Raw genomic sequence first — 24,426 nt, 5'->3', positions numbered from 1 at the left:
TGAACCCTCCGCTCCTGATCTTTTTCTTATTTCTACACTTATACGGGTTACGCTTTCCCAGAAGATCTGCATATAGAGTGGTGGATTAATCTGCCTTGTGGGCAGAGGAACGGCCGCAAATCCAGATTGCTGAGGACCCTGGATCAGAGCAGGAATGGCTTCAGCCAGCTTAAGAACGGGGATGCCCTCGAGAGGCAGCACAGGGGCAGATCCATGGGATCGGGACCGCACTTGGGTTCCTTCTCAGCTGCCACAGCCTGGCCTCAACCCGTCCTCACACCCTGCAACAGGGACGTATGGCCACAACACCATGGCCATGGCACCCCGGGCCACATCATGCAGAACCCCTGACATCTGGGAGGTCTTCTGCAAACCCCCAGCAAGCGCCCAAAGCACACAAATAAATAGCAGGGCACCGCGAGCAGCGGTAGAGCAGAGCCAGGCTGCACAGCCATGAATATATTCATTATCAACCAGCACGAGCCTCGTGAGCTCCCTGCTCACGGCTGGAGTTTGGCTGAGCGAGGAGCCCCTCTAATGAGGATAATTGGAAGCCCCCCTGCTTCACCCCCACGCCCTAATTGAAGCAGATGGATCTGTAAAAACAATGTCACTTGGAGACGTTTTGATCTTTCGGTTGGGAAGCAAAATATTTCATTCCCCTCTTGGATTCAGCAGAGCTGGGCTGAGGGCCGAGGGCAGCCCAGGAGTGGGGTGTGTGGCACGGGGCAACACCACGAGAGCAGGGGATGGGGACACAGCCTGGAGTCTATTGTGGCCTCCGTCCCTCCCCGGCTGCGCCAATCCCGGGGAAGCGAGAAGCAAAATGGCTTCTTGGGTAGCGGTGATGGGGGAGGAGGGATCAGTCACTTATTAAATGAATTAATCAGGGCTCAGCGTTTTCATTTTGAAGAGGCTGCTGGATTATCCTTGATTTCTGTGACACTGGATTTGCAGAGATCAGGAGGGGAAGGGGAGATTTCCAACACCTGCTCCCCGGGAGATTTTACGGCAGGGAAGTGGTTGGGTTTAACATCTATGTCAGCGAGGGCCACCACGCCACTGTCCAAAGGCAGAATTAAAGATGAATGGGGCAAATTGTTCCTCCTCCTGTCACATCTCCAGAGCCAGGACAAAACCTCTTTTGACTCGGAAAACAATGAGCTTATGTAAGAGCCAGCAGCCCACGGAAACCTCGCCGCAGCCCTGCGCTGCCACGGCCGGGCAGGGGCCGCCGAGCCCTGGGCCAGGATGGGACGGGTATGGAGACAGGGATGGACAAGGGGACAGGGCTCGGCCAGGGCTCACTGCCCTCACAGTCAGACCAGAGCATCAGACCTAAGCCGAGGCCACACCGTGTCCCAGCTGTGCCCACAGTGCCCACACGGCCGTGCCTGTGGCCGGTCAGGCTGGAGTGCCCAGCGCTCTGCTGTGGGCTGCAGCTCCGCATCCAGCCTGCAAGCGAGTGTCAGAAGTGTTCAAAGCATCCCGCAGACATCTGAGTGTAACAACAGCCAGGAAGATGAAAAGTGCCATAAATTATTCACTCACAAAAGAGACGAGAAGGGGGAAGGAGGGGAGGAGGAGAGCCTGCGAGGAAGGGACACTTAATACAAATTAGAGAGACCAGGTGGGGATGGCTCCTGGTGGAGGCACACGCAGGCGGCACGCAGGGCCTGGGGGCTGGGGTGCAGAGGGACGCCTGCTCCCTGCAGGTCCTGCCCGGCCCATTTCCTCCATGACACACAAAAAAAGGAAAAAAGGAACACTGATGGGGGATGAGGAGCAGCAGGCCTGGCCCGCCTCCACTGAAGGCGCTGTATTTCCTGCCTCCCTTCATTCACTCAAACCTCCTTACATCCCAGACGAAGCCTCCATCCTCCTCCCATCCTCCCGGGTCCCGGCCTCCGGCCGCAGTCCCCGACAAGCCGACACCTGGCACAGCCGGGCACAACGCTCTGCTGGGACAAGGCAGTGCTGTGCGCCCAGCCCCCCCGGCCCGGCGGTACCCCCTGGTGCCATCTCCTGCCATCAGAGCGAGCGGCTCGCGGCCGCACAGCACGGGGCACGGCCATGGGCATCTTCCCTGGCACAGCTGCAGGCGTTTGGCTTGGCCTCGTCCTGCCTGCAGCACCAAGGTGTTGGGGTGGTGGGAATTGATCGGGAGCCCTTCTCTCAGCCAAGAGAGCCAACAGAAGCCGTGTGATGACTTGGTGCTGGGATGCCCACAGTTCCTGAGATGACCTCAAAGTATGCCATGCGCACGTCCCTGTGGCTCCTCCTGGCCCTCAGGAGATGTCCTGGACAAGGGGCAGCCTGACGAGCGTGCCTTCATCATTAAGTAGGTTAAGAAAGTCCTTTCTCCAAGGTCTGGATTAGCGGCTGCAGCGGATCCAGGCAGACCGGGATCAGCGGGGACACAGCATGGAGGACAGGCACAGGAATCTTGCTGGGAGTGACCCGACCCTGAGCCATGGGAAGGCAGCCCCGAGCCCAGCTGCTGTGGCTCCAAGTGAAGCCATCTTGGGGCTGGCAATGCCCAGTGGCACACTGGGGATGGAGTCAGTTTGATGCCACAGATTTTGGGGTGTTTTGCTCTGAATGTGTGCTGGATCCCACAGACGCATCCCCCCAGGATGTCCTCCTGCACAATGGCTCAGCTTCAGCAGCAGAAAGTTTGTGTTGATCTTGCTGCTGCTCTGGGTATCCACTGGCTTCCTGCGGGGCACAAACGCTGTGAGTAACATCCTATAGGGAAGGGATGTTGCAGGGAGCTTCACATTTTCCGTGCTGGGGCCCGCAGGATGAGTAACAAAGGAAAATGGAAGAAGCAAGCGTGCGCCTGTGTCAGCGTTGCTGCTTGGGGATGGATTCTTTGTCCCTGCATCCTTCCACGTGTCCCTGCATCCCTGCATCCTGCTGTGCATCCTTGCATCCTGCTGTGTCCCAGCGTCCCTCCGTGCATCTGTGTGTCCTTGTGTCCTGCAAAGATCTCTCCATCCTGCAATGCACCCATGAATCCTGCAATGTGTCCCCACTCCCCTGCAGCCTGCAGTGACACCAAGCCAACACGAGCCCCATCTCTGCTGCAGACATTCCTCCCAGCAGTGCCTCCTGCTGTCCCTCACCTCCTGCAGCCAACAGTTCTCATTTGCACCCTGTGCTGTTTCACGTTCCAGAGGCTGACGCTGTTTGCAGCATGGTTACATGGGGCCAAGGTTTCTGGGCACAGAGACAAAATGAGGTGCTGGCTTCCATCTGAGCTGCTTTTCAGCTCGCTGAAGATGCAGCAGATACCTGTGCTTCAAAGCATGGGACAACGGCTTCCTGCTCTCCCACCTTTCTGTTCCATGCTGCTGTGCTCATGTGTCATATGAGAACACTCACCCCTTGCAGCCCCCTGGAAGACATGCAGTTGTGCTTCAGCACTTCAAACAGGACTTCTTTTAACCACGCGTGTCAGATGATACCGCTGTCCAAACAGGCACCTCTTCATTACAAGTCTGCCTCTTAGGAAGCCCGTCACAGAAAATACGCTCCAGGCATCCTTCCCATTAAACAACAGCGGATGGGAGCAGCTCAGAGAAGGATTTGCAGAGGATGGAGACCAGGACACCGAGTGGAGCCCTCATGCCGCCCTGCTTGTGCCCTCTGTGGTGCAGTCCACAAGTTTCAGTCCCTGCCATCTGTCTTTTTAGGAGTCTTCCCTGGGATAGCCTTTGTGAGTTGGCACAAACAAGGCAAAACACGTTTGCTGAAGCCCCACAGCAGGGTGGGTTAAATGAAGAGATCACCAGAGGCCCCGCACCCCTGCACTGCCCTGAGCTCACAGCTCCAGTGCTGGGTACACAGCAGTGATGGGGCTGGGCTCCTTGTCCCACAGCCCCTGAAACAGAGCAGTCTGATGGAAATCCCAGTGCTGGGCTTCTCCTGGGGGAGTTCTGTTACTAACACCCAACTCAGCTTGCTCTCTCTTTGATTCCTCCCATTTTGCTCTGTCAGTTGCAACTTCACGTGCACTCCTCACCAAAACGAAGGAGCTGTTTGTACTTTGTTACTCACTGCTGAGCCTTACAAAAGAAACTGAAAGAGCCAAGAAGGGCCCCAAAGAGGACACCTGCCTCCAAACAAAAATCACAGGGCACAAAAAATTGGACGCATTTCCTAAGAGGGCAGAAAGAGGGAGAGAGGACTCAGCTTGAGTGAGAACATCTTGATTTGCTTACATACGTGAGTCCCTTATTAAATTACTGTCGTGTAGAATAATAGTGTTGAGTAAAAGGATCCAATCCATGTCATTCTAGATTGTAAACAAGACTTGGGAATTCATCAGCGAGAGATAAGCCGCAAGCCTGAAATGTCCTGGCAGGAGAACAGCAAAGTTTGGGGATACAGAGACCTGGCAATGCCACAGTTGGCTCCAAGCTAATGAACGGAGCATCCCTGTCCCACGGCTGCACAAAGCCACCCCTGGGAGATGCTGGGCTGCAGAAGCCCCTCCTTCCTAGGGGTCTCCTGGCCCCTTCTCAGCGCTGCTCCTCACTCCCTGCCCGCTCTCTCCCCAGCATCTGGGCTGTGGATGAGCACAAGCCAAGGAGCAGCCCAAGCACTGAACCCTTGCAAGCATCACAAAGATGAACTCCGACCTGAGCCCGTACTTCTGCCACTTATTTACTCGAGCAATTTTTTAAACTAGCTTCACAGAAGACACACAGCACGTCTCCTTACCAAAGGCCCCCTCCCTCCCAGCCCACATATGGGCTCCAGCCACCTGCCCAAAGCCATGAGACACCTCACGTCCGTTCCATGATCCCAGTGCATTTTTCTCATGTGCTGCCTCAGGTGCAGCTTTTTGAGCACGGATCCTCTTGCAAGAGGCTGCTCTCCTTCCCGCGGCAAGGAGCCACGGGGCTCTCTGGGCTGCTCCCGGGGACCCCAATCCACTGCCCTCTCAGGACCTGGGGGGCTGTGACCGTGTCCCCCATGAGAACCCTCAGCCCAGAGCTGGGCAGGGCCTGGCCACCGGCAGCCTGCAGGCTGACCGGGAAGGCTTCGAAGCCCGTGCTGATATGAAATCCATCCTACAGGTGGGACACCCGATCAGAAGGGACTGGTTAATGTTTAATGAGCCACAAAAACACCCCGAGCACAAGGCGCCGCGCTCTTCCCGTGGCTGCAGGCACTCACCATCCTCCTGGCCGTGAAGGTTCTGCGGGCTGCGCATGCTCTCGTCCTGGCTGGGGCTCAGGCTGGAGTTCAGGTGCTGGTCAGCTGAGATCCATGTGGAGTCATTCATATCAAAGTCCTCGCTGCTCACCGATGTCTCATCCTGAAGGCAAGCAGGAAACGGTTAAGGCACAGAGCTCTCTTCCTCCCTCCATCCTCTCGCTCTGCCATCTCCCCACCGCAGCCTTCCCCAGGACACGCAGCTCCTGCAGCCCAGGAGCCCGCAAGCAGCCCGGGTGAGGTGGCTCCCAGGAGAACGCCCCAGCGCCGCTTCCTGCCTGAAGACGTGCCTGAGCAATGGCACTGTCTCTAATTGAGGACAATTAGAAAGAGCTCGCATCCTGTAGGAGCGGATGGCTGAGCCCTGGAGTTTACCCTTTAATCTCCATCCACACTAGCGTGTTTCTGGCAAGTGAGCGGCACGTGGGAGTGGAGATAGGGCGCAGCTCCGCTCAAACGGCCCTACAAACAGTTCAGACCCTTCTAAGACCAAACCACCTCCTGCATCAAGGGAACGCTGACGGAGCTGCGCTGGTGGGGAGCAAATGGGGATGATGAGATCAGATCCCACAGGCTCCAACTGCCCGGTGCTACAGGAAGACCCCATGGAAGGGGCTGGGGTCAGCTCTGGGGTCTGGGGCTGCCCACGTCGTGCTGCCATAGGGGCTGCCAGTGTGGCAGCTGTGCTCATCCTATGCCGGGGGGGCACCGAGCGGGGCAATGGAGCCCAGGCAGCCCCAGGGCCCCGCAGCATAGATTGCATTCCTCTCTCCCACTCCTGCAGCTGGAAGGACATTTTCTCTCTGCCTCTCTCTCCCTTCCCACTAACCTTTAGAGCACTTTGAGACACAGCCCTTGGATCGCTTCCAGAGCCGGAAAGGTCAGCCGCAGGATTTCAAAACCACCACCGGCGAGGCCGGGATCCTGAATGAGAGGAGGGGCCCGGTGCTCCCCTCACCCCCCCCAGCGCCCGCTCTGCAGGAAGCAGATGCTGCCCCAAATTAACACGGTCCCGTCGGCGGTCCCTTTATCTGCCTTCCTCTCCCTGACCGCTCCCCCAAAATAACGGATAGAGGCCGCATCCAGAACTGCGGGGCGGCGGGGGACACAAAAAAATGCCCTCCAGAAGGGCCTTCAGATGTGCTTTCCTTTGATTGAAGCATTTCTCAGGCTTGTAAATGCTCAGCTTCTTTTCTTTCCTTCCCCTCGTCCTGAGATTACATACACCGCCCGCTCCTTTTCCGTGTGAGGAGCAATTGGCAAAAGCCTCTCCAACGTACGGCTGTGCCTCGTAAAAGCTGCCCTGTCTGGCTGCCTCTGGCTGACAGATTTTATGGTGAATAAACGAACGTCTTTCAGGACAGGTTGGGGCTTTTCCTCCTCTCCCTGTCCCCACACACACATCTGCAGGCCCAGGGCAATGGCGCTCCCCACCTCCCAGGATCTTCCTGGAATTTATGGCTCAGGCACCCATGGCTGAGCTCAAGCAGGGCAGGGGGCATTGGGGAACTGGGAGCATGAGGGGCATTGGGGAACAGCGCTGCCAGCACACCCGGCTGCTATGCCAGCCAAGAGCGGCGCTGCCTCCCCACAAATCCCATTGTGCACGTACAGGAGAGGACAGCACAGGTCTCCCCACCACACACTATATATAGTCTCCATTGCACACAGTCACAGGGAGCCAGCCATCCTAATATCTGGCCTCCTTCACGAGGCTTACCCAAGATTACTGTCAGAGCTTAAGAGACAAATGCAAATGCCAAGGTCCTGGCTGCCCACAGCCTTCACCTGGCAGGTGGGAGCCCCAGGCAGCTTTCCAAAGGGTTTGGCTCAGGCACAACTCCTGCACAAGGCACAGCCTCGGCACCCAGACCCCGACCCAGAGGCACTCGTGCAGGCTGGAAAATCAGAGGCACGAAAGATGCCTCGCACGCACATGCAGCGGAAAGGGCTTTACAAAAGTGTACCATTCTCTTGAGGTGCAACAACGTCGGCCTATTATTAGAAATACTCAAGCCAGAAACCGTAAATGTGACTCAGGTCAAACACAGATGTTGCACGTTCCCAAGTCCACACTCCAGCCCCCAGCAGGAAACAGGCTGCCAGCGTGGGGCCGGGCCACGCCATCCCCGTGTCCCCAGTGCCATCTTTTGCTGTGCAGCCAAGGCCATCCTCACCCAAAGTGCCAACAGGACAAACCTCTCCAACAGCGTGTGGGTCTGGAGGCAGAGCCCACCCTGTGCAAGCACGCTGCAGGGGATTGCAACACACAGCTAACACCGCAGGGATGCAGTGGGGGACTGAGCCACCAGAGCAGTCTCTCTGTTTGGCACCAAGCCGTGGGAGCTCCTTGTCCCTCCGTGCCCCTTCCCTGACAACCAACAGAAGCACTGCTTGCGTCCTGGCACTCCACTGAGCCCCAGCAGCCCCGCTGCCCTGTGCCCACCCCGGCCACCAGCATGCCGCCTCCCTGGGACACCCGGGGGGGGACACATAGCAGAGCTCTGGGACACCTGGCACTGCCTCCTCTACCAGCAGGACCCTGGGCACACACAGCCCTGGCCCCGAAGCTACCAATGCAGCAGTGGGACCGACTGCTTGGTCAGATGGGCAGCCCCCAGTTGTCCCCACATGCCACCAACGGGGCTGAACACCGAACCTCAGCGACCGGGAGAACAAGGAAGAATTTGTGAACAACGGCCACGACTCAGAGCAATACGGTAAATCTAATCTACCCTTCCACCCTCTTTTGGCTTGCAAGTCAGGCAGCTCATTCTTTTTCCTCTCTGGGTTCTCAGGAGAATTCTCTCTGCTAATTTCTTCTTTCCTGTAAACAAACTTCAAATGAAACTTTCATTAGAAAACAGAGCACAATCCATTACCATCGCCTGTCTCAGGACCGGCCCCAGCCCCACGCCACGCGTGGCACAGAGGGAGGTGGCAGTGCCCACCCTGCGCCTCCAGCCCGGGGCCCCGCAGCCGCTGCCTGCTTCCTTCCTGCCGTCCCCAGCTCTGCACGGGGATCTCCCCAGCCTGCAGCCAGGTCCCATCGCTTTGTTTCCAGCGACGAAGGCACCGAGCGATCAAGGGTCAGGCAGCGTGCGTGCAGCTCTTCTGCTAAAGGGAAGTCAGATCCTGCGGGTGCGCTCACAAACCACACCCAAAAGCCAGGGCTGCAGGCACCGCCGGGTTTGGAAAAACAACGTCCTCGCTCCTCTTCTTATCTACAGTCCAATATTCACAGCTGCTTTACAGACGCTCACAGCCAATGTTTTTGTACTGGCAAAGGCAGGCGCTCACATGTGCAGAGTGAACGCTTGGTGTTTTGTCCCACCAAGCACCACGCATCTTCAAGAGCCGTCTGCACGCACCTCTGCCCAACCCCTCAGCTCCCCTCCTAACTGGGAAGCTCTTCTCCCAGCCACAGAGCTCTCTGCCCATCCCACACACAGCGGCTCCAGCAATGGGACGCGGGCTGTGGGGTTCACCTGCAGCAGGGCAGCTCCTGCAGCACTGCTGGGCAAGCACGGGGCAGGGGAGCTGCTCCAGTGACCACACCTCAGCCATGCATGCAGGGCTATCGGTAACCTGCTTACTTTACAGCTTGGCTCAATTTCTCAGCGACTGCCTTGCAAACATCTCTCCCATCACTGACACTCCGTGCCTTACGCTACGTATTCCAGGCTCCAGTTGTCAACACAGTTTATTTTCTCTTCTCTTTCTGAAGTCTTTTATTTGAAAACACACCCTGTCACACCACAGCCGGACTTTCCTGGTGCAGCGGAACAGGAGCTGAGCAGTGTGTATCCCTCAGCAGCAGTTGTTTTAGGAGCAACAAAGATGATGCACAGCCCGGGGATCCCAGGCACAGCAGCTCATGCTGGAAGGAGCCATTGGTAAACAGCCACTGGGAAGGAGTCATTGGGACAGAGCCATTAGAGAGAGGCCAGTAGGAAGGTGGCCTCGTCTCATCTCAGCCACTGTTTAAACCCAGCCCTCTGAACATGCCAAGAAGGTACTGAACCAGATTTGACCCTAACTTAACCAGTTCAGCACAGAGAAAGGCTTACTAATTGAAGATAAACGCTCCTGGTCAAGGATTGGTACCACAGCCATGATGAGCACGGTGCTTGCTGCTCTGGGAATCGCTCGGTGTGAGGGAACACGGCTGAGGGGCAGCGATCTGTGACCACCAATGTACGCACCAACCAAACATCCCGGGCGCTCTTTGTCAAGTACGTACATCCTCACTGACTGACATTTCTGCTGATTTGAACGAGCACTTTGCTACTTCCCAAAACACTGACTGGAAGAGTTAATCTGCAACGTGAACAACAAATGGAAGAGGAAGGGAGGACCATCACCTCTGCGCGCACACACACACACACATCTGAGCTGCCTTCCTCCGGGCGCATCACCCACCGAACGCACGGGCAGGGCGGGGGTCGCGGGCTCTCCCGGCTCCTGCTGTTCAGCGGGGAGGTGCTGAACGTGGGGCCGGGCGCGGGAGGGAGAGGAGAGCAGAGCGTCCGCGGGGCTCTGCCCCTGCTCTGCCCCTGCTCTGCCCCTGCCCTTACCTTGCCCTGCCCCTACCCGCTCCCTGCCCCGCACGCCCGCCGCACCGAGCTCTCCCCACGCCGAACACGCGTTCGCTTTGCATGCCGGTCGACGCTTCCGCCGCGGTGCCGGCCAGCAACCGGGTCCGGCGGGCACGGGCGGACAGCGGCCGCCGGCAGCGGGACGCGGCCCCGCCACTTCAGCGCGGGACCCGGGGCCGCGCGGAGCGGCTCCCCGCGTTCTCCCGGCCCGGCCCGGTCCCGCCGCCCTCCGCCCGATGCTCCCGGCCGCTCCCGGCGCAAATCCTCCGCCGGCCCCGCGCACGGCCCCGCCGCTGGCAGCCGGGCTTCGGCGTGCGGCGGGGATTGACACGTAAGTAGGGCTTTACCTCGAGGGAGGAAGCTATTTCCAGCGCAATCCCCGCCCGGGGCCGGTGCCGGGGCCGGGGGAGCGACGCGGCGATGGCGGCGTCGGCGCGGGGCCGGTGCCCGGGAATTAATGGGGCCGGAGCGCTCCCGCCGCCGCCTCCTCCCACTTTCTTGTGGGCTTTTGTGCTCTTCCGGGGAAGGGGGAGCCGCGCCGGGCGCGGGGAAGGACGCGCTAACCTTAACCCTTCCCGCAGCCCCGCCGAGCCGCAACTTCCCGGGGAAGCGGCCGCTCCCTCCCCCCGCCGGCGGCCCCGGAGTTGGGGAACGGCCCCCGCCCCGCACCGCCCCGCACCGCCCCGCCGCCCCCGCGCATCCCCCGCACCGCCGCCCCCACCGGAGCCGCAGCCGGAGCCTACCTGGAGCGGGGCCCGGGCCCTGCCGGCTTGCGCCAGCCCGGCGGCGCGGCTCGGAGCGCGGGGCGGGGAGCGGCGAAGGGACGGAGGGACGGAAGGGACGGAGGGAGGGGGCCCGGGCTGGCGGCGCTCCGGAGAGGCTGACAACCAGCTGCTGCCCGGGGAGAGGGGCCGGCGCTGCGGAGCGCGTCACTCCCGGCTCCCGGGGGGGGCCGGGGAGGCGGAGGGGGGCGAGCGGGGCCCGGCCGCGGGCGGAGGGGGCGGAGGCGGCGGCGGGGGAAGGGGAGCGGGGCCGCGGGGGGCGGGCGCACCGGGCCGGGCGCGGCGGGGGGCGCGGGGAGCCGCGCCTGGAAGAGCACATTGTGGAGGGCCGGGGAGGGCCCTTCCTCCGGGAGGAAGAGACAATGTCCAGGGCCGGGCGCCTGCTGGAGAGCGGCGAGAATGCACGGCGCGGCTCGGTACGGCTCGGCACCGCCGCGACTGCACCCCGCCCGGGCTCCCCCGGCAGGGCACGGCCCCGGGGGTGCGCCGCGCCCGGCTCGCCTCGCCTCGGCCGTGTCCCGCTGCCCCGGCCCAGCTCGGTCCCGGAGCTGTGGGCTGGCGAACAGCGAGACCCCGGGAGCGGGACCCCGGGATCGGGTCCGGCTCCTCACCTCCGCCCGGCTGCGGGCGCGGTGGGCGCACGGTGCCCAGGCCACACGTCGGCTGCATCCTTTTGTTTCACACGCATCCCCTCCTCGCTCCGGTGGGAGAGCAGAGGGAGAGCACCCACTCCGTGAACAACACAGCTCTGCGCAGGGCTCAGCCGTTTTCTGCAGCTGCTCCTGGGGCTGCCCGGTGGGGCAGTGCTTGCTGACCTGCTCCTGGACATCGCACCTCAGTGCCCCTCCATCCCCAACCTGCTCTGTGCCTCCAGTCCTTGATGGCTATAAGGGGAATTTTGATGAAATAAGCCCGGCAGTAGGGCCTTCACCACCGCCAAGGATGGGAACTGCACATCCCTGGTTATTGCTTGCTGGTGCCCATGTCCAATTGCCATGTGCGTTAACCACAGCACTGCTGGGAGGAGAAGGTCAGGGAGCGCTGTGCTGAGCCCCGTGGGGTGGGGGCCTGAATGGGCACCGTGGGCACTCATGGCTCACCCTTCCCTAGCTCGAGCTGAAGGGCAGCAGTGGAGCCCCGGGGTCCCTGCAGTGGGAGGGCAGCGGCTGCGCTCGCTTCCAGCTCGATGGCTGCCGCTCCTCCCTGAAGCTAAAATAAAATCCTGACCATTTAAGGTGAACAGGAGACTTGCGGTGGACCTCGGAAGGGTTTTAACCCCTTCCCATTGCTGGGCTTTGTTTATTCCTCACGCTCCCTTTGCTTCGAGCTAGACCACGCGGCAGAGCCAGCCCCCTGCACCGGGCACACAGCAGCGAGGGCGCAAGCCTGACGCGGCCGCTGTGTTGCCTCACCATGTGGACACTTATTTTATACTAAGTGCCTTTGTGTGGGCTAGGTTAATCCACTTTGGAAATGGATTAACCTAAATTTTGCATCGGCAAACTTAGCGTGGAACAGACGCATCCATTCGGGAAGAGAGGGTGGAGGAGCAGGCAGGGCTGCAGGCAGGAACCCTTCCAGTGCCGGCTGCGGGACCCGACCCCGGTGGGGTCACCGCCGCACAAGCGGGGTCACGAGCCCGACAGAAATGCCATTGTTTGTGGCAGTGCCTGCGGCCGCCAGGCCAGCACAGCGAGGCTGGGCACGGAAATGGGGCTCCTGTGGGAGGGAGGGCTCTGAAAAACGGCAACTGGAGCGCCCTTCTGGGGGGGATCCTTCGGGTTCAAACCGTGGAGGGGGAAATAACTGGCAATTAGGTATAGGATCCGTAATGATCATTTATCAAGTTGTCAAGAATAGGGTAAGTGCCTTACAGAACTGTGCTTTAAAAAAAAAAAACATAATAAACCGGTACTACTGCTATTATATTATATATAAAACACATCAAATATATTATTTATAAGTCGCTTCCTTCCCTCGGCGCGTTCATTACCTCTGAACCTTGCAAACCCTTCCCTGTGGGCACACACATCCCTGCGGCTCCCTGCCTGCCTGCCCACACAGAACCGAGCCTTGCCCGCAGGGCTGCCTCCTGCACACCCAGCACCACGCCACGAGGGGCTGCTGGCAGCACCCGACCTCGTCCTCCAGTGCTTCCCAGGGCACGCAGGCAGCACCGGGCTGCTCTCAGACCCAGGGGTTCTGCCTGTAGGAACACTGTTGGTGAGTGTGAGCACAGAGATGTGCAGAGGACTGCGTGACGTGGGATCTGGCTCTCATGCTGAAGGAGACACTGACTCAGGGGTGACCTTGTGCACGGTTACTTGATGTTCTTGTGCCTCTGGAAGTGGGTTAAACAACAAATAGCACCTCCTGCACCTACCGCTCCGTGACCACCAAACCCTACTGGGTGATGAGCATTAAAAATGCAAAGCTTTGCCAAGTGATGCCTGTAAGGAAAGCAGGACAGCAAGGGGCAGGGTCACAGCCCCACGGCATGAGGGGAGGTGTGACTTCTGCCTGCATTGTGTTTTAGTTCCCTGGCATTCAGAGCAGAGTCAGGAAGAAATGGGGAGAAGGGGCTTGGGAAGCTTTGTTACAGAGCAGATCTGCGTGGGCTGAGGGCTGTGCTCCCCTTTCTCGTGGTCACTCCTTCTGCAGAAGCAACAGCTGTTGGCATTTGGCATATGCACAAATAGAAGTGCTCTTTTTTTTTTTTCCTTCTTCAAGGGCGAAGGCCAAGAGGTGGAAGGGAAATACAGCACACCTCAGGGTGCCCCAGTCCCAGCAAAGCAGCAGGAAAGAGCTGCTTCTGCAGGTGGAACGTGCCTTCCTCGGGAGCCCAGGGGAGAGCTGGATGCCAGTACCAGGGATCCATATTTCACCCCCACACAGGATCCATATTCCATCCCCACATAGGATCCACATTTCACCCCCACACAGGATCCATATTCCATCCCCATACAGGATCCATATCCCACCCCCTCCAGCTTCTGCTGGAGCACCGCCCCTCAGCACCTCTGCACTGTGCCATAGGTTGACAAAGACTCACAGCTTTTCTCCTAGCCACCACACCAGAACTGAGCCATTTTAACCAACGCTACACCATAACCAACACAAAGCCCATCTTTTGCCATTCTCAAGCCACACCGTGTTTCCAGCATCCATCCCTGTGAGTGCCAGCATTTGCTGGGAGATGCACGCGCCCATCCCCAGCCCTGCAGCACGGCACCCCAGCGAGGCGCACGCCTGCCTGAGCAGGTAGAACAGGAGCAGGAACAAAAGCAAGAACGCAACTCAAGGTTACAACGCTGAACCACACAGCTTCATTTTCTGCAGCAACGGAAATCATTAATAACAGTTCACGCTCTCAAAGTAGTTGCCATCCAAGCTCTTGAAGAGCTTTATTAGTGTGCGAGACCTCAGAAGTCTCTCTGAGGTATTAGCCCCTTCTTAAAGGGAGAGGGCAATTAGGAAACGACCATTTGTGTGCCTCGATCAAAGTCAGCACGCAGCACGTCAACGAGTGAAGGGGAGGCAAGGCAGAGAGCCCACAGCCATGGCCTGCCCAAGGCTACAGGAGGAATGGACCCATAGGAGCCACAGTGCATTCCCCCAAGCACCTCTCCACCAGTCTGCAGCCGCCAGCAGGATAAGGGACCTGAGCAGTGCCACGTGGTACCTGGTGCAGCCAGCAGCCTTAAAGGACATGTGGTGACTGGTATCATTAGGTTCTGGTAGTGCCACCTCATTCAGTGCCTCCTTCCCATAGGAAATAAGGTGATTTCCCTTAGCAGTGCGGAGTCCGGGCCACAGCATCGCATCTCATGTGGAAGATGCAAGCATTATTTATCCCAGCCAGCCCACACCTGGATCTCAAATCATTTTGCTTGCACTGAGCACTGCACTGAACACATACAAAGCTTACCACCAATGCAGCTACAGACACTGAGGGATCTACACAGCTGGAAATGAAACGCCTCCTGCTTTAACTAGCTGGGAACCTCATGGTTAATTCCAATCACAAAAATGAGCTGACCTTCACTGAAAGCAAGCCATTCAGAGAAGTTTGAAACCAGGCTAAATGGTTTGATCATCTGACCTCCTGCATCTCATGAGCCATTAAGGCCAAGGATAAAAGTTTCCCTAAACTGTCTTTGTCAGCTTAAGAGGGGTGGAGAGAAGCTGCAAATGTGCAGAATGGAGTTGTAGGGCTGGACCCACTGCTGCCATGGCTGGAAAGCTTGTCCTTCAGGGCAGGATTGAAACGCATCAGCCAAAGCCTTCTCTGCCAGCAGAAGCTGCATCTCCACTAGAGGGCTTTGCTGATGCAGAGCTACGAGTAAGCCTTTACTGCATCAATTAAATCTGTATTTCCAACAGTTATGTCTGTACTGAACTGGGTAATTTGCATTCAGCGAAGCAGTATCTTCCAGATACCTTCAGGGCTGCCCTTTCATTTTGGTTATTTCTTCAAACCGTGCCCTCATGCTGCAGCCCCCTCCAGCCCTGCAGTGCACACTGTGAGCAGGGAGCCGTGCACCAGGGTGCAGGACGAGACCCCTCCTGCCTTCCTCCCTCCCTCCCAGGCACTCACTAGTCAGCGTGGCAAAGCCATGGCAACAAGAGAAAAGCTTCTGTTATTTCACATCCTGCCATTCACCGACTGGGTGACCTTCTGTCAGCAGCCACTGAAGCAACCTTTGGAAATTTTCCGTATCGCTTCAACCTGGTTGCTGTGCCTGCCAAGGTAGCAGCCGCACCTCCAGAGCAGAGCAGGTTTGGAGCTCTGTGCATCTCAGCCTGCCGTGTTCCATCCAGTGCTGAGCACTGGCAGAAATCACCTGAACAGCGTGGTGTGAAAAATAAACCCGGGGATGAGTCTGAGCGTGATAGAAAAAGATGGCCTGGGAAATGACTGCAATAAAACTCAAATAAGCAATCGGTTAAACACGCTAATGTTTATCGTTTGAAAACGAGGCGGAAGGATCGTTATAGATGAATACTAAATACCTTCATTCCTTTTTTTGCTGCAAGATTGAGAAGGTCACAAGTTTGGGGGATGTTTCAGTGCCTCCTCAGATCCCTGAAATATGGCTAATTCTGCACTGTGCGGAAAGGGAACGGGCCCTCCTGGGCCCTCTCACACATGAGAACTGCTATAAGATTGGGAAGAAGGAAGACTCACTGCCCAGGAGCTCCTGCATGTTCCAGTGAACCCAATTTAAACAGCGTGGGGCACTCATGCCAGAATAGATGTGCTGACTTGAAATATATTGATCTCCACTGATGTGAGAAAATAATCTGACTCCTGTTCTCTGAACGCTTCCATACAGGATGGTGATTTGCTTTCTGGTTCTGTCAATGCTGCAGGAACCCTTCACTGCAGGAACAACCCTGGGAAGAGCTCCTTATTTTGCGATGCTTTTTGTCCCTCGATGCAGACAAAATGCTCTCAGGTTCTTCTGGCAGCGATTCCTGGTGGAGACACTGCTGCCCTGATACTGATATGCTTAACAGCAGTCATAAATTACAGTTACATGCACTTTTTTTTTTCCTCCTGAATAATGAAGTTAAAAGGCCACTTTGGCATAAATTCATTCATTGTTAGCCCCTGTGAAGCAAGCTCCTCCTGGTGCTGCTGCATACAAATAATTGCTTTTGGCAAAAGCCAAGTAGAACACAAGTCACTTGCTTCATTTATTTCTATTATTACCATCAAATGCTGGCTTAGTGCTGGGCAGTGAGGTGGCAGGGCAGTAAGATGAGATAGAGGGACGAGTTCTTAGTGTAAAGCTGGATACATGAAAGCCATGCAGTGTGTATTTGTGAGCATGGTGCTCCTTCCCAGGGGTGGCCATGGCCGTGCCCCTCAGCATCAATGGCACCTGGGTTTTATCCCTGGGTTCCCACCCTGGTATCCTCCTCAGACTGCTGCTACAGTCAGGTATCATAAGGAGTTCCAGTGCTACATGGATCTGAGCAGCAGGGCTGTGATCTTTTGCCATTTTCTCTCAGGAATCTCACTGGAATTTCAGGGACACATTGAAACGTGAATTTTACTTCTTCCAAATAGTTTTTTTTCCCTCATCTGCTGCAGCTCAAAAAGCTGCATTGCAACATACCACAGAGAGCAGCAAAGAGGCAAGGAAATAAACTGAAGTACAGTGATTTATGGTCTAGGCCAACCTCTGTGTGTTGCCTCAGCTGGTCCTCTTTTTGTTCCTGCAGGACTTGTGCTTTGATCACAGTCTTCAGGAGTGTTCTCATGAGCAGTACTGTATCTGTTCATCTAGTGGGAGAGCCAGTGCACACTCCTACAGCAAAATTCAGGGTACACACTTCTCACATCTCTGAATCACCAATCCAAAGTTCTCCAAGCAAGCGCTCCCATAGATGTAACTTCACAACTCCTAACTCTGTAGGCCTGTCTGCTAGCTTCCATGATACTTTGTGTTATGGAAATAAGAGCAAACTAAGAGTCCTGTTTTCCACCTGCATGAACTGACACAGGAGTTTGGGCAAGCCTCATGGCATACATCTCCTAAATGGAGCTTTGGGGGGTGTATAGGAACTGCTGAATCACAGCCTGAACCTCTGATTGATCACCTGAGGCGAGCACTGAGTCAGCCACAGGAGCACAGGTGAAAGCAATTCTCCTGTGCTGCAGGAAGGAGTGGAGCCAGGCTGCACCTCTCCTAGACCCATTTAAGAGCTGACTGCCAGTAGGGGAGGATCTCTTCTGGAGATCCCCTCTTCTGGAGTTTCACAGTGAGCCCAGGATACAGGTAAGCATCCTAGCTATTCTGGTTTAGTATAGCTGTGTAGCCAAGCTCTCTGGTATATCTCATGACTATAGCATCTGTACGTTCATTATACAGGGGCTAAGAGGAACAATCCTATCAGTGGAAAAGGTGTAAGTGGTGAGTACACAAACCCCTCAGGCTGTCTTTCACATGCGCATCAAACTTAACTTGAAGGAACTGCCTCAAATTCTGAGAAGCGTGACCTGCAGTCCTTGGTGAGGAAAAGGCTGCTGCTTAACGGCACGCACGGCAGCAGGGTCTGCAATCACAGCTCTGCTTTGATTTGCACCCAGACCCAGCAACCAAAAGAAGGGCAGCCCTTGATGCTGCGTGGCCAAGCGGGTCCCACAGCCCCGGGCTGGAGCTGTCCAGAGTTCTGCCTCCAGCTCCTTCTGAGCAGCTCAGCTCTGAGGCAGAACCTCCAGCTTGCTCAGTGTCCAACACACGCCAAGGGAAACGCTCTGAGGTGCAGCAGTGCTTCCTGCCAGATGTCAGGTTTCAGGAAGGTTTTGCTGCTGCAATGCCAGAGGAGCTCTGTGCCCACCCCTTCGCTCCTGACGGCAGATCAACATCTGCAGTTTCACACCCTGGCACCAGATTCTCTAAGCGATGCCCCCTCGGGTTGCCCCCAGATAAAAAGCATCCATTGGCACAACTTCACAGCTCAAGCTATCAGCAGTCTTCCCCTCCCTTGCACAATGCAAACTCTTTCATTCCTGTGAACTGGCAGCGGCGTACGAGATCAGATTGAGGTTTTGGTGTGCTGGAAAGCAGATCCAGCACTGGCTCCCAGTGCCGATTTGTGGGGAGTGAGCAGAACATGCTTTGCTTTTTATAGACTGTTTCCATGGTGCACAGAGGTTCCCACTGCTAATTCTGCAGCTGCAGAACTCCAGAAAATTGCGTAGCCTGGGTTTAATCCTGTGGCATTCTGCCCCTTCTGCTCCAAATCCAAATGCAGTGGCCTGACACCCCCAGCAGCCAACCAAGCTCCCTCCCAGCATGACGTGAGGGCAGATGGTGCTGAGCCACACTGAGCTGCTGGCCACAACCACCCCACCTGCAAAGGCTCCCAGAAAAACACGAGGAGGTAAAGAGATAAATTCCTATTCCCCATACGTATTTTTAAGACTTCATAGTAGAACCACGTGCCTAAAGAACAAGCAGACTGCTACAATCCATAACAGCAACAGCACCCCGCTTCCATGGACCAGCACTGGTAGTATGTAGTCAAAGCCTGCCCCACCTGGACAAACACAACATTTCCAAAAGCATCTTCCAAACATCTTCCCAAAAGCACCAGCTGCCCCCCAGCCCCAGGGGCAGAAACCCCCCTTGTGCCTTGCACTGCCCCGTGGCAGGGGCATAACTCACCTGCTCCTGTGAATTCATCACCCGCAGCTTCATTTGCTTCAGGTAAGTAGAGGTGAGAGGCATGTTGTAGTCGATGATCCCAGAAACCAGAGAGGAAGGTGGTTCGCTCTCTGAAGAACAAAGAAAGAACTTTGTTCAGATACAGAGCTGTGGGAGCACAAACCTGTGATGCATTGCCATCATTATCAAACATATGTATTTAGAAGCACTTAAAACCCCTAACTGGAGCCAGTGCCCACTGAGCTGAGGTTCCCACACGAACATGACCCAGAGGATAATTACAGAACAGATGTTGTTTTGCAGGAAAAAAAAGCACTGCTGTCACACCTATGAAAAGCCCACACAATACTGAAATAGTTTTTCAGTCTGCCAAACTAAAAGCTAACAGAGGAAGAAAGCCAGCCTTGCTGAAGGTCTCAGAAACACTTCCATGCAAATGGGATTGATGCAGAGGGTGATCAGGAATTTCCAGTTTGCTTTGGCATAGCAAAGTCTCACCAGTTTTGCTGGGATTCCCTCAGGTAGGGGTTATCATTAAGGCAACTTATTAAGTGTCTCTATCTGCTGATGAAGATTATTTTTAACACCCTCATTAAAATACATTAAAAGCTTAATTTTAAAAACCTCTAATTTAAATTGTTCCTGTTGATTCCTCTGCCTGCATCACACTGAACTCCAGAGATCCCTCTGGATCCAGCCTGCTCCTGCAGATCCCCTTTCCACCCAGCCTAGACAACTCCCAGTAAGGCAAACCCTCCATGAGATTTCTGAGTTATGTTTCTCAGCTCTGTGGTCATCGCTGTGAAGCTCTGCATGCAGGACTTGGAGACCTCTGTAATTATTTCTTCTGTCACAACCTTCACATGACTGTGCGTGTTCAAGAGGAAAGTTGCCTTTTCCCACAGGAAAAGATGCTGGTGAAAAGGGAAATCTCTGTGCCTTTGTACAGATATATGCCAGCACCAGAGGACAAGCCCAGCTTCCCAGCAAACCCCAAAAGGCTGCGTGTTCTGCCCACCAGAACACAAATCCAACAGCAGCAAAGGAGGATTTCCAGGAGCTGAAGGTGAACTGGCAGTGGGAGTTTTCCTTTCCTGTCTCAGAACCTCAGTGCCTGCCTTGCATTTTCTGGGGTCACCAGTTTCACAGGCACCTCTGACACAGCCCCTTTTACAAACGGCCTTCACAAAATGTTTTACAGCACCTCAGAAAATCCATCAGCCAGCCCTAATGGGGCTGCTTTTCAGAAATGCTGAATATTGCAAAAGCCCAGTGAAACTCAGCGGACCCGAAGGTGCTTCACACCTCTGGAAATATCAGATCTATTGTGTCTGATTAAGAAATGACCTGACCCAAAAGCATATTGTCCATAGCTGACTTAAACATTACATAGCTTTTGCAAGAGCCTAGTTAAGATCCATGGAAATGCAGAGTTTGCTCTTCAGGTCCTGGGCAGCTGCAGCATCCTGGATAGCTGATGGATACCCACAACTACTCGGGTCGCTGGCTTGCACACACATGGAGCTGCACGGCTTTTAGGAATGTTGTAAACTCAGGAATCTTGTAAACTAACCCCTCGCCTCTTTTCCATGCCTGTGCATCACCGCTCTCCATCATGCTTTGACCTACAAATTAATGACAAGCATGCCTCTGTATACATTAAGCAAGCAAAATAAGCCATTTTTCTGCTGTGCAAGGACATCAGCTTGTGACGAAGAGATGCTAAAATCTCAGTGCTAGGAAAGAGCTCCCAGGAACAAAATCTCCTTTGCTACAGCAAGCAAGGCTCCAGGGAAACAGCTGAGCACCCTCAGACAGGAGCTGGAAGAAGGGGGACCTCAGTGCTCAGCCCTGCCTGAAACCATCCTGGTGTAAACCTGCAGCCATCCCATCAGCAGCAATGAATGCCCAGTGAATCTGGACAGCTGCAGCAGACAAGCTCTTGTGCCTGAGAAACCAAAATGTCTGGGTTTTTTTTAAGCTAACTGAAAAGAAAGAAAACCTTCATTGTAAAGGGCCTGGGGGACTCCATAGGTATAATCCTCATACCTTGTGTCACAAAAGGGGCAACTGGAATCATTGAGCTCCTCTTTAGAAGATGCTGTATCACAGACCCCAAGTGTTGGAAATACTGATAAAAAAGGCAAAGCTGAAGTGAAATGGTTTGGATCCTAATTCCAAGTCTGTATAATTGCACTGGAATTACTCCTAATTTAATAACAGTGTAAAAATGCCACATTGAAGCCCAATGTTCAGAGCTTCCCAGGCGCAAGATAATTTTCTTCTATGAATTATGTGAGTGCCCTGCAGGGTTCAATGTCAGGTATGTTTAATTAGGGATTTTTCTGATCACATAGGAAGTGTGTTGAGATTTGCTTAATGCACAGGTAGAAGTAGATAGGAATGACTTCATTTTTTTTTCTCACCACGTTAAACGTTACGTACATCTGTCAGTCTGTGTCACACACACACACCCAGGCAATTTCCCTATGACCCCACCATTCTGTAGGTGATTTGCTCCAGATGAATTGTGGAACACACAGTAGTGAAATCAGATACTCTTCCCCAGTAAAAGTAATCTTATCTAATCTACTCTATGTGGTTTCACAGGTACTAAGTCACTATTTAGGTGCTACTCTGAGCAGAAGGGCATTTCTGTCCTTCCATTTCTGGTGGGAAAGGAGAAGGGCTTCCATGCCTGTTCTCTCCCTTTTGGGTTTACTTCCAAGAGAACTGGAAAACTTTGTGACAGTTCTTTGCTCGCTGCTCAGGGTCAAGCCAAATGCTCTGCTTGGTGTAACAGCTGGGTTCACCCCCAGAGAGACCAAAGGCCAAAATTTCCCTCGACCTAATTTGGAAGTGGGTCCTCGGCAAGCAGGGTGGGCAGGTGCTGTGCAGATGGAGCTTGGGCTAATAAACATCAGGGGGTTATCTGGGGCAGTTTGTGAAAAATAGAGCTTTGCACTTGATGAGGTAAACGAGTTTGTAATTCAGAAGAAAACCCATCCAAACATCAAACTTAACCATCTTCTCTAGAAGGAAACTTGGTCCCATCTTATGCTCTGCTCATAGCTCCTAGGCCTCGGAGCTGCAGATTGGCTCCCTTTATAAAAGAACTGTAATGAGCTAACTACCACAGTCACCATGCTAATTGGTTGTATACACAGGCATAATATAACTTTGATTACCAAAACATTTTCTGTTATCCAAAATGGGATCACGACGTGCGTATCTATTAATTACTGCCAATTTTTTCTTTATCAGAAACCTCAATTATTCAAACAGATTCACTGTCTTTCATTACCAAATTAATAGTTTAAAGAAAAACTTTAGGTCAGGTTTTTCCAGAGATCTGAGCTTCTACCCATGTACAGTTATGAGCTGATTGCAGATACAGCTGCAGTGCCTTTGATCCAGGCTTTGTGGGGTTGCACTGGAGAAGGGGAACCAGTGGTGGAACTGCTCAGAAGCAGAGCTGGGTTGGGCAGCCCCATCCCACTGCCTCTGCCAAAAGCAGCACCCAAACAGCGATGGACAAATGGACTTTAAGCCATTCCCCAAGCTTTGCTGTAAGAGCACGCTGAAAACACACAGGGTTAGGAAATGCATTTGGCAGAGACAAATCTCATGAACGAAGCAGTCACTGACAGCTCTCAGTGGTGTCTGCTGTAGGGTGACTGCTGGCTCCGCTCGTGCAGTTTGCTTGCCTTTACCTTTGGGCTCCAGTCCGTTGGAGTTGAAATGCATCCTCTTCTGGCACTCTGTGCAGCTCATCAGGAACCTGGTCACAGCTTCTCTTGGGAGAAAAGCATAGGTCTCTGCGATCTGGGAAAATAAGGAAAGGGTTGTATGTGCTGGGAGGGAAAGCCTGAGGGCTGGGACACAGCACGAGCACTGCCCTCTTAGCCTGAATCCCCGAACACAGCTGTACAAAGCTCCTGAGCACCGTAACACAGCAGCACGCTGCTCCTGAACCCCATCTGTGGACTTTTTATGCAGCCCCTCCTGCCCAGAAACTCCTTCCTGCTCTGCTTGGGCTCTGAGCAGAGAAGTCATGGTTGTATAAGGACTGACTGAGAAAGTTAGGGCTTTCCAGCTCTGTTTCACTGCTAATTACCATTGCACTGCTAACCTGAAGAATGCATTAATCTTTTGGAAGGGCAGGTCACTTTTTCCCACAACGACAATCAATTACTGTTCATAACACTTTGCACTTTTGTGACATATTTTACCTAGGGAATCAAAAACATTTTTTACAAATAGTAATGAATAAAGTCCTAAACCTTTGTGGGAAAACTGTGGGAAACAGCTGAGGATGCATTTTTAAAATTGGATCCCTGAACACTGTATCCAGACCTCAGCACCCACAGAAGGCACCTGGAGGTCAGGAGCCCTCTGTTCCAAGCAGTCCCCATTAGCAGCAACTTCACAGCATTTATAAAGACCAAGCCTAGATTATTTTCAGAAGGGAGGATGTGATTTTAACGTAAAGATTTCTGTAAGGCCATAAGAGACCACAAAATCATGGGTGCCCCACCTGTACAGCAAAGTCAGGGAACCTATCCCAGGCTCTCCTGCAGCTCAGCAGCCAGTGCTTTGCCTATAAAACAACTTCCAGCATGATATCTGGTCTTAATTGAAAGACATTAAGAGGGTGGGGAGTCCACCTCTTACTTTGGGGCTGGCTCCTACGGTTAATCACCCATCGCATTTGGTCTGAAGGCCCTGTCCCAGCACAGCGGTTCCCAAACCAGGGCCGTGACCCCAACAGGGGTCACAGCACTTACAAGTGGGGTCATAAAGCAGACAGAAATCCAATTGTTTGGGCCTCTCCTCGGGCGGCGAGCCTGGCAGAAGCGGGGCTTCCAATGGGAAACAGCACAGCAGGGCAGAGCAGGGACGTCCCGGCCCCCTCCTCTGGCCCATAGGCACCATCCTCCCACCTATTTCATAACAAAACCAAAAACGCACACATTCCAAGCATTTTTTCTACCTCACGGGAAGGGGTGACGTTTAAGCTTTCTTGAAAAAACGAAGGGAAAAAAAAAAAAAACCTCGTGGAAGCAGTGCAGCCTGGGCAGGGCGGGGGGCTTGGCTGAAGCAGCAGAGCCCTGAGGCCCAGCAGAGAGAGGCGTCCACCTCCGCTGAGCGGCAGCAGAGCCCAGCCTTTGGCGCACACGTAAACGCCGTGCGGGTGGAAAGTTCAGGCAGGGACCTCGTCCCAGCAGCCAAATGGAGGATGCAGTGCTTGGTCCTCATGGGATTCTCCTGCCTAGATACAGCCCTATCCAGCTCTGCTGTGACTGCAGGGATGCCCGGCTCTGCCGCTGCCTCTGTGAGGTATTTATCAGCGCTCCAGCACTCGGAGCACCCGCAGAAATGCTGACATTGAAGGGCCTGAATATTGCTGCTGGCAAATGCGGCGCGGTGGCTGCCCCTCCGCCTCGAGCAGGGCTGTGCCTGCGTCCCTGCCTGCTCTGCTCCAGCAGAGCCCCAGCTCCCGCTGCAACCGTTCAGCTAATTTTAGTGATACAGTTGTTATTTCTCAGCTGATTTGATGCTCTGCAGAGCAGACAGCTTCCCTGATGAGTTATCTCCCATCCAAACTCCCTTTCTGATTGCCTCCCTCCGGAGGTCAGG

At 54.7% G+C, this 24,426-nt stretch overlaps 1 protein-coding gene across 5 annotated transcripts in view; it reads right to left on the bottom strand.

Annotated features, from left to right (window-relative positions):
* NOL4L (nucleolar protein 4 like) overlaps positions 1 to 24,426 on the bottom strand; it is a 50,645-nt gene that overhangs the window by 9,267 nt on the left and 16,952 nt on the right. For 2 of the 5 annotated variants that reach the window (XM_048962659.1, XM_048962660.1), the window contains exons 3-5: positions 22,500 to 22,611; positions 18,787 to 18,896; positions 5,188 to 5,329 (exon numbers count right to left, since the gene is read on the bottom strand). In XM_048962659.1, coding sequence (XP_048818616.1) covers positions 5,188 to 5,329; positions 18,787 to 18,896; positions 22,500 to 22,611 — 364 coding nt within the window. Of the gene's footprint in view, positions 1 to 5,187; positions 5,330 to 10,171; positions 10,335 to 10,388; positions 10,411 to 10,567; positions 10,793 to 18,786; positions 18,897 to 22,499; positions 22,612 to 24,426 lie in introns of those variants that run through there. The other 3 variants (XM_048962661.1, XM_048962664.1, XM_048962663.1) reach the window with 3 other exon arrangements.

This window comes from Lagopus muta, chromosome 16, assembly GCF_023343835.1.
Source record: "Lagopus muta isolate bLagMut1 chromosome 16, bLagMut1 primary, whole genome shotgun sequence".
In the NCBI taxonomy this organism is placed as follows: domain Eukaryota; kingdom Metazoa; phylum Chordata; class Aves; order Galliformes; family Phasianidae; genus Lagopus; species Lagopus muta.
This window is presented reverse-complemented; position numbering and strand designations above follow the sequence as displayed.